This window comes from Melanerpes formicivorus, unplaced genomic scaffold (genome assembly GCF_026170545.1).
Source record: "Melanerpes formicivorus ecotype bairdi unplaced genomic scaffold, bMelFor1.0.p_v2 SCAF_16, whole genome shotgun sequence".
Classification (NCBI taxonomy): Eukaryota; Metazoa; Chordata; class Aves; order Piciformes; family Picidae; genus Melanerpes; species Melanerpes formicivorus.
Genome location: NW_027142368.1, coordinates 16,435,872 through 16,454,436, shown reverse-complemented (window position 1 = coordinate 16,454,436; position 18,565 = coordinate 16,435,872). Strand labels below are relative to the sequence as shown.

The following is an 18,565-nucleotide window of genomic DNA, read 5'->3' as shown; positions in this document are numbered from 1 at the left end:
AGAGCTAAGAGTTATGTCTTCAGCACCATAAACTTGACTTGGGAATACACCTGAAGCATCAGTTTCAGCAAGTGCAGAGACAGAACAGCAGAGTGCTGTGAAAAGGCAGCATCCTGATTCTTACTCCTTGCGTTTAGGCAATCATTAGCAAGATCACCAACGCCATCAAGTCAGCTCCTAAGAACCTCTGGCTATGGCTTATCTCAAAGTTTGAGTAACAGACTTATTTCTGTACAGAGGCCTGTCTAAACAGACCTTTGAAGCTAAGTGTTTGGGTTTTTTTCCATGAAGATTGCAAACAGTGCTTACAAACAGAAAGCAGCACACCAGTCCCCACAGCAGCAAAAAAGCAGCCAAACAAACAAATGCACAAAACCAAACCACACTGATGTTAAGATGGTAAAGCACTTGACATTTAAGGTCAAAGAGCATTTCATCTTGCTGTCTCACAGGGCTGCCCTGCAAAGGTTTTCTTTGATTTGCTGGTATCCATCAATGAGTTTGGGGACAAGAGGACACAAAAGGGCACACCAGTAAATAAAGATCTTTACCTTTCTACGGTGTTTCCTTAAATCACTAGGCTGACAGATGCATGCAAAGAAAACACATTTGGAGAAGCTGTATTTATTGTAAACTGTAGCACAGACTGCAACAGCTAGCACAGACAAAACATGTTAGGGAGAATATCATCAACAATTACAGCAATGGCACAGAGAGAGATACAGAGTAGGAGGCACTCTTCATATCCGATTACAGAAGAGGGGAAAAGGAAGGAAAAACAATAGTCCAGACTTCTAGTTTGTTATCTGCAGAAGTACTGTAGATATCTGAATGCATGGGGACCAGAGGCACATCAGCACACAAAAGCTGCATTCCCTTCAGCAAGGGAAACAGGAACTGTGAGGTGCTGCTTTTGGAAGGTGAGAGGCTTTCCAACCACGTGTCAAGGACTTGCCTTGAGCTGTGTAACCTCCACACAGCCATGGCAGGCTAGGAGGTGTCTGCACCAGGCCCTTCTCACACCTCAGCCACTTTTGCAGTAGTTTCCTACACAGCATAAACAGCAGCCCCACTTTCATAACTGTGAAAGAATGCCAGCAGTAGCTGATTTCTGTGCAGTAGCAGTGTCCTGTTCCTTATACTGAGTTTAAAGTGCTGGAACGTTTGAGCAAGAGTCAACCACTGGCTTTATTTTACCCTCCATCCACTCCAGACCCTGCTGTATCTCACATTCTAGAAACTGCTCACCTCTGCCAGTGCACAGAGCAAGGCAGCAACCCTGAGCTACATAAGTTACCAAATTATTCAGATGGATGCTCACAAAGCTTAATTTAGCTTATTTGTTTAATAGTTATTATTGCACTTTGGCAGCAAATTGCTTTACAAATTAAGTCAGTTGCCTGTGAAGCTGGGGAATGATTTGTTGCTTCCCTCCCACAGTGAGAGCTTTTATCATGTTTTCATGTAGAATGCACGCAAACTATGCAGCATTACTGGGTGAAGCTTCCTTCAATCTGGCCATACAGCATTATGGTAATAAATCCTAAGTTCATACAATCATAGAGGGGTTTGTGTTGGAAGGGACCTTTAAAGATCATCCAGTCCCTCCCTAGGCACAGCAGACTCAATCTTCCCCTTGCTGGATCTTTCATCGGTTACCTTTTATAACCCATAAAAATGAAGATGCTTACCATAATGACTGAAAACTGCCTACAAGCCCTGTTCAAGAGAGCCACAGGTTTCACAATGCACCACGTTGATGCTCTGTAATTACCATTAATCACAAGAGGTTTTCAGCTAACTGAACTGCCTAACATCATCACTGCAGTGAGCACTAAGGCGATTCGCCTACACGGCCAGAAACTAATGCACCTTTCTGTTCAAGCTTTTAAAAAGCCCTAGGAACTCATTTAGCTTGGTAATTCATGAGAGCTCTTCCAGAAGATTCCAGAAAGCTCACTCCAATTCTTGAAGCCTAGCTTCTTGCTTGCAAGCTCTCACAGAGCAATGTACAAAACTGTCAGACAAATGCAAGGGGGCAGGTCAAGTGCCGTGGATTCACACAGCACAGTTCACTTTGCTGCAGTTACACTGGAATTTAACACAAAACACACATTCTTCTGAGGCAGGGGTCAAGTAAGTAGCTACTTACATTTAGATACAATTTTCTGGAAGTACTTAGCTTAGCTACTTCTTGCTGGGAAGCTTGGGAATATAAAGGGACTCTACATTTTGAGATGGTTTCATGTCAGAGCAGTGTGCCTGGCCCTGCATATATGGCCATAGCTACCTGAATGATTTGTTTTTCATTCAAGAAAGGCAAAATGGTTCATTTTCATGAGAAACAGGACTCTTTGGTACATGTGCATTCATTTTAAACAGTGGAAGACTTGAATCCTGTTTTTACAGACAGGTTGACACACACAAAGCAGCTCCTAGGAGGAGCAGCAGGTTTTCCAAGCAGTCATATGTGTGTCCGAAGAATGGTTCTGTCTTTCCCTGTTCACCTAACTGCTGAGCCCAAGCTGCTACTTCATCAGCTATTGGATCTAACAGATACTTCTTTTACCTACCAGTCTGCATAGGCTAAATGAGACATTAGCACTCACTAAAACACTTGAGAGCCTTCCAGCCTAATGCAGTATATGCAAATCCTTTTTAGCTGAGTATTTAGTGGAACAGTGGACTCCTAAAAATCAAGTTTAAAGCAGAGAGAGAAAGGGGTTGCTGTACCAGGACTTAAAAGAAGAGTCAGATGAAAGACCATAACAACAGGAGGAGTACTTAGATATGAGATGTCGACCAAATAATAGACTTGAGCTCTCCTAAGCGTTTGACACTTGCTACAGAAGTTGAAAGGAAGCAGTAGAAAAACCTTGAGAGAGGGAAAATACAGCTGAGTAAGGAGGAAAGGAAGGGGAAATCAAACAGCCCTTTTCCTAGAGAAAAGGAGCACCTCTGGGAAACACAAGCCAGTGAATACTTACCAGGGTCATGATCCCCAGCCTGTCCACTTCCCGGGCCGGACTGTGCGGGATCCGCCGTGGGGTGGAGCGGCCGCTGCCAGGCGGGGAGGAACCGGCGAGTGAGCTGCTGGCATAGGGAGCAGGGATGGAGCTCATGGAGCGGAAGCGGCCGTGGGCATCCAAGCTTCCACTCCCCACTCTGCTCTCAATCTCCTCTGCACGCTGCTCTGTGTTTTCCTTTTCTTCTTGTATAAGCCTACAAGAAAGCAAAGTTTCAGGGGAGGGTGCCAAAGCAAGCACCATCTGAACAGGATGGCTGAGCAGGCACCAGCAAGAAGCAGCAACTCAGAACAGCCTAAACATCTGACACACTGAAGTCTTCTCTCCTCCAGCCTGAAAAAAGTGGTAAACACCACTGCTACTGCCACTGAACAGGGGTTTCTGTCAAACTAAAATTACACAATCCCCTCCATGAATGGGACTGAGGACAAAGAACCTGAAAAGAGTGCTTAGGTATCAGCAACTAGCTCCCTTGTCAACCCACCTCCAGGAATGTGCAGCACCACCCTGAGGGACCACTCCAAAATCATTTCTAGTGGCACAGAAACTCATTTTTATCAAAACCTCAACAGCAGACAGTCCACACCTGATCTCTTTGTTGATTGCATCCAACTGCTCTTGAAGCATTATGGCCAAAGTCTGAGCATCAGCTTGACCACTTGGGGACAGCAGATCAACTGAACTGAAGATGGTCTCCCTGTCATCCTCCACATCAGACACATCAACGTCACTTTCAAAGGCTTGTGCCACGTTGGCCAACACGCTTGCTTGCTGGGCTCGCTCCCAGTCCTGCTCATTTAGAGTTTGAACCTACAAGAATTAATTAAAACAAGAATTTTAAAAAATCTCTATGTATTTCAACTCAAATGGGAAACCCAAACCATTTCCACTGGCTCTCAAGAGGTTTTAAGTAGTTGGTAAGTCAAAGTCCACTTACGTGCTGAATGCATCCATCAATGCAGCAATGTTTAGAGAAATGTAGAGAAAAAAACAAAAGCTAAAATGTAGAAAACTTTGCATCTTGCAGTGAGGTTGAATTTTTTAATGGACTGCCTCAGTGACTAAATGACAACATCCCATCTCTGGGCTCTCTAATTCACAGCAGAATTCTGCCAGCAAATCCAAGGAGAGCTTTGACGTCAGCTTTACGTAATGAGAACTTTCCGTGCTCCGAAAGGCACTTGGAAGGGCTCACAAAACAGCACCATGCTCATGGAGAGACACAGAAGCAGGACTGGTTTGAATTACAGTTCAATCTTATCACACTCAAAACAACTTGGACTTCAAAATCCTAATTTTGCAATTCTTTGCTAACACAGACCAGCAGCTGTGCCTCAGTTAGCACAGCAGGACGTGCACACTCTAGCAGCTTATTGCTACGTATCCCTGACCTAAACACTCCATGCAATAGGTTAGTCTCATCTAACCTAATTGTTGCCAAAGCTTTGTTTTGATTATAGCTTTCTGTTACCTTTGAAGGTTCATCTCTGAGAGCTGCCAAACGCCCCTTCTGAGGACGCCTTAACACTGACGAGGTGCTGTAGGAGTCTGCATGACTGTCAGCCACAGATGAAGATGTCAGAGGGTACCTGAAATCTGGTCTGCTGGAACAGGAAGAAACATGAAGGTAGAGAGGACAGGGAAAACAAACCAAGGAGCCCAGCCAAACAATTCCTCCTCTGAGCAGTGTAAAAACTGCTTCACCAGCTGTGACTGAAGTGTTTGCAGTCACAAGAGTGCAAATTGCACCTAGCAAAGTGACTTGAAAGAAACTATTAGAAACTAAACTACAGTTAAGTGCTGGTACCTGTGATGCAGTGATGTGGCTCTGAGTCTCACTTGGTCATTTTCAGCCCTTAATGCTTCAACATTTAACACAAGCTGATCCTGTAAAGTGAACAGATAAAATGCTTAACAGAAAAATCAAATCAAAGACTGTTCTATAACCTTACATTTAGGGGGCTGGTCTCACTTGTATGAAAGAAATAAGAGGCTTTAAAAACACCTCCTTTGATGGCATAAACCAGAAGTGCTTCAATGATTTTTACTACACAGCACAGAACCAGCACAAAAGGACATCCAAGAATAAGTCTGCAGCCCCTCTATACTGACTTTAGGTAAGGGCTATACATTTTAAAGGAGTCACTAAGCAAAATTCACTTCTTTCTTACTTCACTGTAATTAAGTGGTAATGGTTAATGAGAAACAAGATTTTTCAAGCTCTGTGCACCAAAGGCTCTAAATGCATTCACTTCAAACTTGGACATTTTTATGTGCTCTACAAACTCAAGAACCGAGCACCAGAGAAATCCAACGAAAGAGAAAAAGAAGGCAAGACTAACAAAAAGTGGCTGCTGCTGGAGGCCTGTGCCTGGTGGGAAAACTGCTGGCCTCCATATACACAAATTTAAAGCCTTATTCTGCAAAATTCCCTGCATGCCTGCTTCATTTTATTACAGAAGCACAGCCTCTGAAGTTTGGCCTTGCTGATTACTGGAATGCTTCAGTCAGAAAGAATCTACCTGGATTTAACAGGCACTAACAAGGATTCTTCCAGAAGGGGCAGCACGACCACAAAGTCAGTGGTCACTGCTTGAGGATGAGAAGACATGAAAGGTGCCACCACTTTTATTCAAGAAGGGAACTTGTCAGCTCTAAGACAAGCTGAACACCAGACATCTGCTATAGCAAGGCAGCAGCCAAGTCTAATAAATATTTCTCTCCCTGCCCCTCAGCTCTTCAAAGTTTACAATGGCTTTTATAGTCCAGCACTGCATGGCACCCAATGCTTCCAGAAAAAACCACCTAACCTGACAAGTGTTTCTTTTTGCTTTTACTGTCCAAGGCCACAGAGCAGTATAAAAATTCTGCTCAAGTCTGGCAAACTGCCACTCTACTCAAGCACTTCACACGCTCAGAAGTGTCAAGTCTGAGTAAAAAGCTGTGTGTCACCCACAGAACCATAAACCCGAGGCACACAACATGACCAAGGGAGCAGGAACAGCTCCCTGCTCTCCAAGGGACATTAACACTGGGGGGGGAGAATTCCAACCCACCACAGGACCAGACAATGCTGAGTTTCATGGGGGTATTCCAAACCACTCCTGCTCTGCAGCAGTGCAGCCTGTGCTTCCCCCCAGGCCAGGTGAGAGCTGTGTACTCTACCTTCTCGTGCTGAAGTTCCTCGATTTGCTTTTTTGCATTTTCAATCTCTCGAAGAAGTGAATTCTGTAAGGAAATGGATCCCAAATCATTGATAAGAGCTTTCAACTCTTAACCCAGAATGAGCAGCAAAAGCACTCACTCAACACTCTGCAGATGCATCTCAAGCTGCAGACACTTTACTGTTTATGTCTTTTCACTTTGACTGGAACAGAAGGTTTATCCTCTCAGGTGTGCAGCCCTCTAAGTAACAGATAGAGAATGGGAGAACTTCCACAACAATTTCCTACCAGCCTTGGAAAACTGTTTGACAAAACCACTGAAAAATGGGCAGCCAGAACAATTCAGAGCAATTCCCTACATGACTGTTGGAGCAACCTTGTTGATGGCCTGGCAAGGCCCATGAAGATTTGAGACGTACTAGGAGCAGCTGATGGTTTCACCATCACTAATTTCAAGATCAACAAAAAGCAAGACACAGTTTGCAGCCTTAGATGGCAGAGAAGCACCTTTATCAGCAGCTCAAAGGATTTGTTCTGCACTGCTCCATGCCTTCCAGCTCAAAGAGGGCAAGAGCAGGGGAAGGAATGGACTTAACCTACTAAATGATCTGAGAGGTGCATAGTCCTGGAATGCTGGTAAGACTGGTCAGATACCTGACTGATGGCTTAGGAGTAAGAACTGAGTTGGCATGGAAGCAAGAAAAAGCATTCAATAAAAGTCTGAGCACATGATTAGGAATTGCAACTGAAGCATTTCATTGCCATGAGACAGCAGGAGGCCAGGATAATGGAGCTTCAAGCAACCTAATCTAGTTCACCTACTCTAGGTGATCCTGCTCAGGCAGGGGGGTTGGACTCCATGATCTTTTGAGGCCCCTTCCAACCATTCATGATTCTGTTATATCCCTGCCCATGGCAGAGGGGTTGGAACTAGATGATCTTTAAGGTTCCTTCCAACCCAAACCATTCTATGACTCAAAAAACCAAAGAAATAAATCTGAGAACAAGTTTTCCAAATCCAGACTAGAGAACAGCCTCAGCTAGAACTACTCATTGAACATCTCCTGAAGTTACAGACATATTGCCAATTACAGAAATCACTGGAGAGTGCAGAACATGTAATGAATGTGTGCTGGAACATGACTTGTTACCTTATCTTCCAAGGCAGCCATCCTTTCCTTGAGATGAAGCTGGAGCCTCTCATTAGATTCAGACAGAAGCTTATCAACTGTTTCTGACAAACGTTTGTTGTGCTCTTCATTCATCTTCTCTCTCTGTCTAGCCTAAGAGACATAAAAGCTACTGAAAGAACTTCAAGTGTGCAGTGTCCATTGCAATGTCCAGGCTGTAAAGCCAGCAAGCCTCCTTTAATCCAAACACATTTTCCTTAACAGAAATACTTTCCCAAAGGAATAAGGAACAACTCCTTGACTCTGTAAGGGACACTTAGCACCAACAACTGTTCCAAGATCAGAAGCTTGGAAATCTGAGCTTAACACTTCAAGAAAGGAGCAGATTTTAGGACCAATTCCATCACTTGTAAGCTAGGAACCTGTTTTTCCAGTCAGTTCTTGATCTGTCTGATCATGAGAACATTTCACTAGCAATCAGGCACTTCCCAGACTACTTTCAAACTCCCAGTTCTCTCCTGAGGTGCAAGGTCAGCCTCAGTACAGTGGCTCAAATCTCCCAACGATCATGCAGCCTAAACTCTGGGCTTATTTTAGAGATGAGAAACAAACCCAGCTTTGCTGCACAGTGGGCAGCTATGGAGGGGATGAGATGCTTTCAGCTATGTATCTTTGTCAGAAAGATGTACAATACCCTTTGCAGCTCTTGATTCTTTTCTTCCAGCTGTGCTTCCATCTGCCTCAGTCGTTCCTCAATATTTCCATGCCTCTCCTCAGCCTGTCAAGTTGACAGCAAAATTAGGATTTGGTAGTTTGGGTTTTGTAACAAGTCTCAAAAGTCTAGAAACAGTGAAGCACAATAATGTATCTGACATGCTTTGCACAACTGCCATCTATGGTAATGCACAATGCAGAACAGATGCCTGTCACTAGGAAAAACCTGCTAAGACTTCAGATGGTAAGTAACAAAACGAAGCCTCTTCACCCCTGCATACCATGACTCAACTGCTCTTTGCAAATGAGTTTGCAACAGAGGAGTTCATTCATAACCCCAAGAGCTGAACCCAAAATAAAGACAAACTGAATGCATTCTCAGCCTGTCCTCACTAGCCTAACCAGCATGAGCCTTTGTTAGTAATCATGGCAAAGCAGGAAGCAGCAAGCAGAAGCAAGGACTAAGGTACAAATTCTACCTTCCTAAGCTTGGTGGTAAGTTCCAATAGTTTAGCATCTTTAGCAGCAGAGCTCCCAGGAGACAAAAGGTCAGACTACAGAGCCAGTTAGGGACAGGAAAGATAACAGGGAAAGAAGTGAAACTGAGACTTGAAAAGAGAAGACACACACACGTGAAAAGGCTCATTTGCAGTTACTACACAACTCTTCAGACTTCATTACCGCATGTGCAGCCTTCTAAGGCTCTCACTATTCATGAGTGCAGCTCTTTCTCTTCCCCCCCATTCTCCACCTGGGCTGCCCTTCAGAAACACTTGTTTCAGAAGGCTTCATGCCTCTGACTGAATAATTGATTAAAAAGCAGCAAGGTAATAAATCAGAGAAACATTTTCATCATGTAGCAGAGTTAATCAGAAAACCTGCTCCAGCTCTGAGGAGGAGAAATGAAAAGCCCAAACCCAGCAGAGAGTAAAGCAAAGTATGTTCATAAAGATGAACAGAACAAAGAGACACTTTCTGAACCCGAAGCACAAGCAGCAAACCCAACACTGAGAACAGGTTTCTGCTAGCAGGACACCAAGGAAGCAGAAAGCCTCGAGGACACTGTCTGCCTGACCCACCTTTGAAAGTGCTGCAACTCTCTGTGCCAGCTCAGCTTCCACCTCTGGCAAGGTCTCAGCTTTCCTCAAAGTCTGCTGCAGCTTTTGCTCAGCCAGTTCCAGTCGTTCTTGCAGTTGCCTGTTCTTGTCTTCACTCTGCACAGGATTGTGATCAGCAAACTTTTAGTGGCAAAATGGTAAATTCACTTTCATCTGAGAGGAAGGCAAGGAGACAGGTGACTGCTTTACTGGACCTATGGAGAACAAACTATCCCAAACTGGCTTCATAACCAAAGATGTGGCACCCCTCCTCTTCATCATAAAAGGAAAAACTCTTCTCTACCAATGCTTTCCTGCAGTTTTGTGCATTCTGAAAGCAACTACACATTAGGAGAGAGAAGTAGTTATGGGATGGGAAGCAGCATCTAACAGGCTGTGCCAAGATGTTGAGCCACATCAAGGGAAAAATTCCTTTGTATTTTGAGTACCACTAAGGATATTATTGCAGAAGTTATTTTTGAAGTCCAAACAACTACTTTTAAGAATGATACTAAAGAGGACTTGTCTTGCTGACCAAGAGCTGCCTGCCTCTAGGCAGGAAGTGATAGGCTGAAGAGCCATTTCTGGTTCATGGAGTTGGACTGCTTCATGTCAAGCTCCTGTCAGATTTCCTCCTGCCATAAGGGAACACTCACTTCTGTTGCAGGCTAAAATACCTCTGACACATTTCACACATTTAGAAACTGGTTTAGCTTAGAATGAGTAATTTCCACACATCAGACTCAATTAAGAGGGCCAACAGCCCTGCTGCACCATGATTGTTTCCTCTCCCCAATAAACTCTCTCAGCTTTATTTCTAGGGTAAGAGTGCACAAGGCACTGCCCTCCAGTCACTGAAAAGCAATCCCTACCAGGGGCACACTGCAGATATTTATCTCCTTAAAAGCAAAGTGCTTCAGTACAGTAGGAACATTAGTGACCTCCATCAGCTCTCCCATTTCAAAGTACAACCTGTCGATGCATGGAGTCTTTAGTGGCAATTTCGTTTTCAAGTTTATCATTGAGGTCATGCACAGAGGTAGCTTCACGCTGTGCAGCGAGGTAGCGTTTCTCCAGGGTTGTAATCCTCTCCTCCATGTCTTCCTTCTGGGCCATAGTCTGTGCAAGACACAGGACAGAATTTGCAATGAAAAGGGGGTAATTATTTAGCGCTCAAACTGGAGGGAGAAAGCCACAAAGCAATTCTATTTTTGACAAGGCAGACACGTTCTTGTTTCCCTCAGCAGAAAATGCAGCAGAGAGCAGAGTCTCACCTCCCTTTGCAAGTTCAACCATTTTCATGTTTTTCAAATGGTTAGTGCTTAAAAAGCCTGGTCTCTACTGGATCACAGCACAGATCTGCTGCCCCTGCACTGCCACAGACACAGCACATCCTGCTTGCTGGGGACGGGCAGAGATTGCTCTTGGATTTAACTAAGCTCTCTAGCTAATAAGGGATACATAGGACCCTGGAGATTAGCAATTGATCAGTACCAGGAGCTGTCAATCATACAGAATCACAGCATGATGGGGGTTGGAAGTGACCTCTGGAGATCTAGTCCAACCCCCCCTGGCTCAGGTGGGGTCACCCACAGCAGGGTGCTCAGGATGACATCCAGGCGGGTTTTGAAAGGTTCCAGAGGAGGAGACTCTACAACCTCTCTGGACAGGCTGCTCCAGGGCTCCAGCACCCTCACAGCAAAGAATTTTTTCTTTATCTTAAGTAGAACTTCCTGTGCCCCAGTCTGTGCTTATTGCCCCTTGTCCTATCCCTGGGCCCCAATCCTCTTGACATCCATCACTGAGTTGCAATTCCTCAATCACTTATATCTTAAAGACTAAAACCTGTGAACTTTGAGTCAGCCCAGCCTTTGTGACAAGACCAAGCATCTTTTCAAGAACATGATCAAGTCTGCAGAGCCAGGTCTCTAATTTAGTACATTCACCAAGCATCCAGCTCATCACAGCTTGTTCCCAAGGCACATTCTCTTCAGCAATCAGTCTTTTAAGCAAAAAAAAATAGCACAAATCATGTCCTAAGCAATTTTCTCCTCACCCATTACACCAAAGACAGCACCAGTGACATAGGTAGAAATGGGGAGATTAAGACTGGATGCAAGGAAAAGTTCTTCACCGTGAAGGTGGTGAGAGCCTGGCACAGGCTGCCCAGGGAGGTGGTGGAAGCCTGGAAGCTTCTATGGCCAGGCTGGATGTGGCTGTGAGCAACCTGCTGTAGTGTGAGGTGTCCCTGGCCATGGCAGGGGGGTTGGAACTGGCTGAGCCTTGAGGTCCCTTCCAAGCCTGACAGCTCTGTGACTCTCTGACATTTCCATAAGCAGTTCCTTCTGTGACTGCTCCCTCCTCACCTCTCGGACATCCCTCTGCAACTTCGTGTTCATTTCCTCAGACTTGATTAAGTCTTTCCTAGCTGTGTCAAGGTCTTCTTCCAGCTCTGTCACCCTGCTGGACAGAGCAGTCAGGCGCTCTTTCATCTGTGTCTGCTCTTTGTTCTGCTTGTCTATGATGTCCTGGAGCTCAATCACTTTAGTCAGGTTTTCATCGTGGCACAAAGAACCATCAGAGGATCGCTGTCGAACAGGGGGGAAGAGAGAGAATGTGCCTGCATGATGCACAGGAATCTGGAAAGCAAGCTCCCCTGCAAACATCCCTCCCCCAAGACAAGCTTATTGTTAAACAGACTGCACAGAGTGAACTGTGCTAACAGACCTTCTCCTTGGGTCATGCAAAGCATTTAGTGACAGTATGAAGTTGAACTGTCCCAGCTAATGGTTAAAGACAACAACCACCTCTCAGCCACCAAAGCAAAGAGCTGTACCTTCCCATTTGTAGTTGGAGGATTTTCTTGCTCATGATTTATGTCCAGCATCCCATCTGGAATTGTTTTCTTCTGATTATTTTGCTCTTTCAGGATCATTAACTGAAAAGAAGAAAAGTTTATGTACATCTGTTTCAAGTCAATTCCCTTCTCACTAACAGCAGCAGGAGCAGCTGCAAAAGCAAAGCGATTTCTGATTCTACTGCAAGGTATGGCCCAGGCACTCCAGAATTTGTGCCACTGTGACCAAAAGATCCTCATTTTAAAGCCACAGGGACTCTTCCTGTTCAGATGTTTCTGTTGGGTCTATTTGAGAAGGAAGGTCAGGGAGGTTGGGGATTTTTAGCTTTCCCTTTCCTTCCCTTTCCAATCACAGCCAGCCTGTTCGGAAGGAAAAAATACTTAACAACTGAAAAACCAGAAGTGGAAGTGAAGCTTAACAACTGCATCAGCTATTTTGCACAAATATTGACTACAACACCCACAGCAGATGCAGGAGAAAGGCAAGAGAGCAACCCACCTCTTTGTGTGTAGTACCTAGCTCCTCCTCCAACAAGCTGCACCTCTCAAGTGCTACTCGTAGCCTCTCCCTGACCTGCAAGAGGAATTTCAAATCATTGGAAATCATTCAAACTAAAAAGAAATCAATTTTCCCTACTGCCATGCCCCTTCAGGTAACCAGGACACTCTTTCCATTACACTTAATGCTGAATCAGCACTAATTACAACAGACTCCAAAAGCCTTCCAGAGAAACTGTGCAAACCTTGGAAACAAAATACCCAGCTTTTCCTTTTTTGTCCTAAGCAAGCACTGGGGCAGGGGATGGAGCACTGCACCCAGCTCTGGGGCCACTAGTACAAGTAGGATCTGGAGGTGCAGGAAGGTGTCCAGAGAAGGGCCATGAAGATGAGCAGAGGGCTGGAGCACCTCTGCTATGAAGACATAAAGAGAGTTGGGGCTGTTCAGCCTGGAGAAGAGAAGGTTCTGAGGAGACCTAATTGTGGCCTTCCAGTATCTGAAGGGGGCTACAAGAAAGCTGGGGAGGGACTTTTGAGGGTGTCAGGGAGTGATAGGACTGGGGGAAATGGAGCAAAAATAGAAATGGGTAGATTCAGATTGGATGTTAGGAGGTTGTTCCCCATGAGGGTGGTGAGAGACTGGCACAGGTTGCTCAAGGAGGTGGTGGAAGCCTCATTCCTGGAGGATTTGAAGGCCAGGCTGGATGTGGCTGTGAGCAACCTGCTGTAGTGTGAGGTGTCCCTGCCCATGGCAGGGGGGGTGGAACTGGCTGAGCCTTGAGGCCCCTTCCAACCCTGACAATTCTCTGATTCTATGAATGAAAGACAGCCAGAATTTGCCTACCCTTTTGCAAGGCACAGGGTGCACATGCTTTTGCTTATTTACAACACAAGAGGAGACAGACCCCTACTTAAAATAATTTATCAGACATTATATACATGGGTCACAAAACTTAGGCAGACTATGAGTTGGCAACACAATTCAGTCAACTGTACCACTTGCACATCCTGCTGCCACACTAGGCACAATTGTAGGGCAGAGTTCCTTTAACTCAGCTCTATTTCCTCTTACAGTGTAAGCAGATTCCTCTCCTCCTGTTCTCTCTTGTCCATTTCTTGTATCATATAATCAAAAGGCTAAGTTCTGATACTATGCAGTTAGGCAAATGTATTCCAACAACAAATACACTGCCCCTGAACCATGCTCAGTTCCCATTAGCACAGGTAATAAAGTACTGGAATAAGAGTGCAGCACCTTCCTTTAGCACAGTGCAGTCAGTCAGGAAGGCAGCAAAGCCACTACCTGACTTGAGAGAAGTGCAGAGAATGCTTCAACTTCAGTGCCAACAACTGCATGGTGTACACAGAAGAAAGAAAGGCCAGGAGGAGGAGATGGTAGCTACCAGATGTCATTACCTTTTCATCAAGGGCTTTATGGTGCTCAAATAAAGATTTTAGTGCTTTGAGAACTTCTACTTCACTAGAAACTCCTGCTGGAGACTGAGCTTGTCTCTTCACCACAGTCATCCGGAGAGATCGCTCGTGCCTGGAGACAAGACACTCCAGGTGTTCCAGTAACAGCTAAAACAAGAAGAGATCAATGTTTAGTCCTGCTCTGCACAGCTGCTGAAAACTTTGCCTCCTAAAACATTAAGCTTTGAGTTCTAAACTTCAAATCTGACAGCAAAAGATCACTGCAGCAAGCCCAAGGACCAGTTTTTAGCACTTCAGCCACGTCAGAAGGCATATCTGAGCACTTCCTACCTCTCTCTCAGTCTGCTTTTCAAATGAGGTTTCTGTGCATAGGAAATGCTCCAAATTGGAGAGCAACTATTCTGCTGGCAGCAGCTGAAGCTGCTGGAACAGAGCAGTACAGCTTGCCCCCTCTGTTCCTCTGATCTTGGGTGTTGCAGGACTGCAAAGCTTCAGCCAGCTCCAGCTGCACTGACAGAGGGCAGCGCAGCCTCCCACAGAAGGCTTCGAGCTGTACACCTCCACCACTCAATGCTTTTGCCATGTAGCTTTAGCCAGGGTGGTCCTGGGGGAGGAAGGAACTAACCCTCGTGTTATTGCGCTCGGCCTTCAGCTCAGCGATTTCTTCTTCCCTCTCAAGCAGCTGCTCCCTGCACACATTGAGCTCTTTTGTAAGTGCTGCAAACTCCTGAAAGAAACCAGACAGATACAAGCACATCAGCTATCAGGATGCAGTCAGAGTGGCTTCACATGAACACTTAAAGTCATTTCTTGAAGGATTCATTTCATCCCCTGCAGAGCCACGCTAAGCAGGCCTCGGCTCAAACACTTCAAACCGTTACAGTCAGCTGTAAAGATAAAAGATGGCTTTGACCAGGACTCATTTGTCTCTCAAGGCCATTATCTGAGCTGAGGTTTCCCTGGGAAGCAAGAGGGAAAACTCCCTTCTACTGCACTGTTACTGCTTTGAGAAGTTGTTGGGTTGGTTTGATTTAAATGACTGCTGAGGGAAACAGAGCACTAAGAGTAAAACACAGAAACCAGCCCAACACAACAAGAGTCAAGCCAGTATTCAAAGAGACAATGCACAGCACTACCAGAACACACTGGTTACATCACAGAGCAGTCCTGGAGGACTCAAGTTTAACCCCCTGGAACAACCCCTGTTAAAACAACCTGGTCTGCAAACACAGCTCCTGGAACCTTCAAACACACACCACAAACTACAGAAGTCTCCTGAGTGCAAGGTAAACCAAGGAAGGGAAAAAAAGTCATCTACTGCAGGCTCCACAGAAGATGATGGGAAAACTGCCTCTGCTATGAGCCTTCCCTGCAGGATGCTCCCTCCTGTCCATGCTTTTAGAATAGAATAGAATTCACCAGGTTGGAAAAGACCTTTGAGGTCATCCAGTCCAACCTATCACCCAACATCATCTAATCAACTAAACCATGCCACCAAGTGCCTCATCCAGGCTCTTCCTAAACACCTCCAGTGATGGTGACTCCACCACCTCCCTATGGCCAATCTCTCTTTCTGGGAAGAACTTCTTCCTAACATCCAGCCTAAACCTCCCCTGGCACAGCTCAAAACTGTGTCCTCTTGTTCTGGTGCTGCTTGCCTGGCAGAAGAGACCAAGCCCCACCTGGCTACAACCTCCCTTCAGGTAGTTGTAGGGAGCAGTAAGGTCTCCCCTGAGCCTCCTCTTCTCCTGTACCTTCAATACTCCACACTGGAGTCTTCCAAGTCTCCCAGCCAACCGACAGCACACATCCCTTCTGCTCTCACACCAGCAAAACTGAATGTGGTTCCAAAGCTGCACTTCTTCACAGGCCTTCCCCACTTATCTTCATGGATTTGATAGTTAAGTAGTCTATGTATCAACAGACTCACAACAGAGCTTGACAGGAATTTCCTTGGTGGTGTTTCTGCCCTCAAAACACCAACACTTGCAGGCACGGACATGCCATGGCTCTCCAAAGGACTGCAGGCAGGGAACATTCAAGGGTTTTCCAGCCTGCACCTCAAGTCTTGAGGATAAGATAAAGAAATCACTCAAAACTACCTGACACTGCTTTACCATCCTTTCTCCATTTCAAAATCACTGCATAATATTAGCATACATTGCCTTATCTAAAGCTTGCATGAGCTTCACCTGCTGAAGAGCAGCTGTGTGTTTGCCAAGGAGTCTGGTCCCACTCCAAATGACACAGCACAGACAGTTCTACTGCCCTGCCTCCTCCTGTGCTAATGTAACCTGTAGCACAAAAATATCAATTAGGCCAGGAACCATCAGAGAGTCAGATGACCCAAATGCAGAGAGGAATTCATACTGCTGCTGCACAAACAGGCTGCCACGGAGCCCTGCCGCAATATAGCTGCTTCGAGCCCCATAAACTGCCTCATAAAGAACACTTGCACGTCCCTGGTTTCAGTTGGCACTGCCAAAAGACATGTCCTTTCTAGTTTCAACGCTTACCTTCAGCAGCAGACACTCTGTGATTTCCTCAAGCGCTTCAGAAAAGAAACTATTTGCAACTTGGTCATCTCCAAGGGGTTTGAGTCAGCTCAGGATGTACAGAAAGCAGCACAAGGGAAAAGAAGTCCAGAAAACCTTTCCCACTTAGGCACAAAGCTCTCCTCCTTTCCCACAGCTGAAGACTGAGAACACTAGAACAAAGTTCTGCTCTGCTTCTGGTTGCCATCAAAGTAACACACACAGAGCTCTGAGGGCTGAGAAGAGTGAGACCCAGAACAAGCAGGAGAGCACTGAGAACTCCCCTCCCTGTTGACCAGCACAGTGACAAACACCCACGCTCTACATCAGACTGCAATGTTTACTTTTTGAACCAACTGAATCATTCCAAACATGACACTCTTGCTGCCAGAAACAGTCCCAACAAAGAGCTGAAGTGGAGCAAGCGAGTTTGCTGCTCAGCACTGTTTCCCAGGAGGCTTCTGTGCACAAACCCCAGGGTTTGATGAAGCAGCAGCATTTCCTCTGCATCAACCTGCAGAACTGACCTTTAGCATCTCACAGGCCACAACATCAACTCCTTCCAAAGGTTGGATCAGCTGTTGTCTCATGGACAAGCCTGTACATTCCTGATGTCTGAGCTGGCAGCTACTTGGGTGCTGGCAAGATCCCAGTCCAGAACATAACAGCTTTCAGGGAACAAGTTCTCTCCACATCTATGTCCCACAGACAGCACACCACAACCCAAGAAATGCACACGACAGGTAAGCATTCATCTTAGGGAAAAGCCTGGAAGAGAGAGGTGAGCCCTGAGTCTGTGCATGGAGTCACAGAACAGTGAGAGCTGGAAAGGGCCTGGGGAGATCGAGTCCAACCCCCCTGCCAAAGCAGCATCACCTAGAGCAGGGCACACAGGGACTCACTGCAAACAAAACTGTAAGCTTGCTTGGAATCTGTTCAAGGAAAATCAAAGGCAACATCAGTCTGGAGTGGGTAAGGAACCTTGGCTTACAGGCCAAAACAAGGCCAGGAAACTCACTGAAAGAATGAAACCATGAAAAGAAGAAACCTTTTAAATTCCAAGGAATTCTTGTTAAATGCTGGGAAAGCAGCATCTGCTGGCAACACAGGGGTGAAGACAACAGATGCATCTGTAGGAACATCTCTGCCAGAGATGTGGGAGTGGAATCTATCCACTTCATCTGCAAGTAGCATTTGTTGCAGTGCAGTGCCATGCTGTTCTGCAGCCTGGGCATCAGGCTACCTCCTCAATCTGAGAAGCTGGAAAGGGCATGAGAAGAATAGCAGAGGAATGAGCAGGCCATCAGGGATGAGAGGCCAATGGCATCTGAGCCCATCCTGTCACCTACCCTACACACAAACCACAACTACTTCACGTGGTGCATGCAGCAAAATGACAAATGTGAAGTCTCACACAAAACAATCAAAGGAAACCTGAACATCGAACTTCCAGCACTAGGAGGAATGACTCTTTTGTGCATAGAAATGACTCTCTTGTTCTCAAAAAGCCCAAATGCTTCAAGTCATGGTAAAACAGGGCTCTGTCAAAGCACTGCAAGGCTCTTCATGCTTGTAGTAGCTGCTTTTCCCAGCTGCCCTCAGAGTAAGACTATGCTGTGCCTCAGCATTAACCTTTCTTCCTCCTTATGCATAAGGTGGTTTAGACTCCAAAGCACAGATGAAGATTTCTTGACTATTCCCAAAGCTCTTACATCTCAACTAGTGGCATTGAGGCATTTTTAAATCTTTACTACCACTTAAGTCAACTCTCAGAAGTTTGTCTTTCCCTTGCTTGAAAGAAAAAGAATGGTATTTTCTGTAGCAAGAGCTGCAGGACTGCATGAAACCCCTCAAGGGCTGCCAGCTGCCACCCAGTGACTGATACTGAACCTGAGCAAGTTCTCATCCCAGCCCTTGTTTGCAGTACAGTATTCTTCATGCTTACTTCTTGGACTGACCTATCTAGGCCTTGTCATTAACACTGCTCAATCCTAAACAGGTAATTATGTTTAAGTGTTTACAGTTACATAATGTTATTTCTCTGGAGCCAAACTTGCTGTTTCCAGGCCACTTTGGAGCCAAAAGCAGAGCCAACTGCCCAGCATTTGACA

At 45.6% G+C, this 18,565-nt stretch overlaps 1 protein-coding gene across 9 annotated transcripts in view; it reads right to left on the bottom strand.

Moving 5' to 3' along the window:
* The window catches only part of PPFIA1 (PTPRF interacting protein alpha 1), a 55,144-nt gene that overhangs the window by 20,124 nt on the left and 16,455 nt on the right, over window positions 1–18,565 (bottom strand). For 5 of the 9 annotated variants that reach the window (XM_068148408.1, XM_068148413.1, XM_068148411.1 and 2 more), the window contains 15 exons: window positions 14,546–14,647; window positions 13,903–14,067; window positions 12,488–12,562; window positions 11,968–12,069; window positions 11,498–11,719; window positions 10,104–10,250; window positions 9,114–9,248; window positions 8,015–8,098; window positions 7,342–7,473; window positions 6,192–6,254; window positions 4,834–4,913; window positions 4,498–4,630; window positions 3,613–3,836; window positions 2,988–3,222; window positions 552–581 (listed from right to left, as the gene is read on the bottom strand). In XM_068148408.1, coding sequence (XP_068004509.1) covers window positions 552–581; window positions 2,988–3,222; window positions 3,613–3,836; window positions 4,498–4,630; window positions 4,834–4,913; window positions 6,192–6,254; window positions 7,342–7,473; window positions 8,015–8,098; window positions 9,114–9,248; window positions 10,104–10,250; window positions 11,498–11,719; window positions 11,968–12,069; window positions 12,488–12,562; window positions 13,903–14,067; window positions 14,546–14,647 — 1,929 coding nt within the window. The remainder of the gene's footprint in view (window positions 1–551; window positions 582–2,987; window positions 3,223–3,612; window positions 3,837–4,497; window positions 4,631–4,833; window positions 4,914–6,191; window positions 6,255–7,341; window positions 7,474–8,014; window positions 8,099–9,113; window positions 9,249–10,103; window positions 10,251–11,497; window positions 11,720–11,967; window positions 12,070–12,487; window positions 12,563–13,902; window positions 14,068–14,545; window positions 14,648–18,565) is intronic. The other 4 variants (XM_068148412.1, XM_068148415.1, XM_068148417.1 and 1 more) reach the window with 2 other exon arrangements.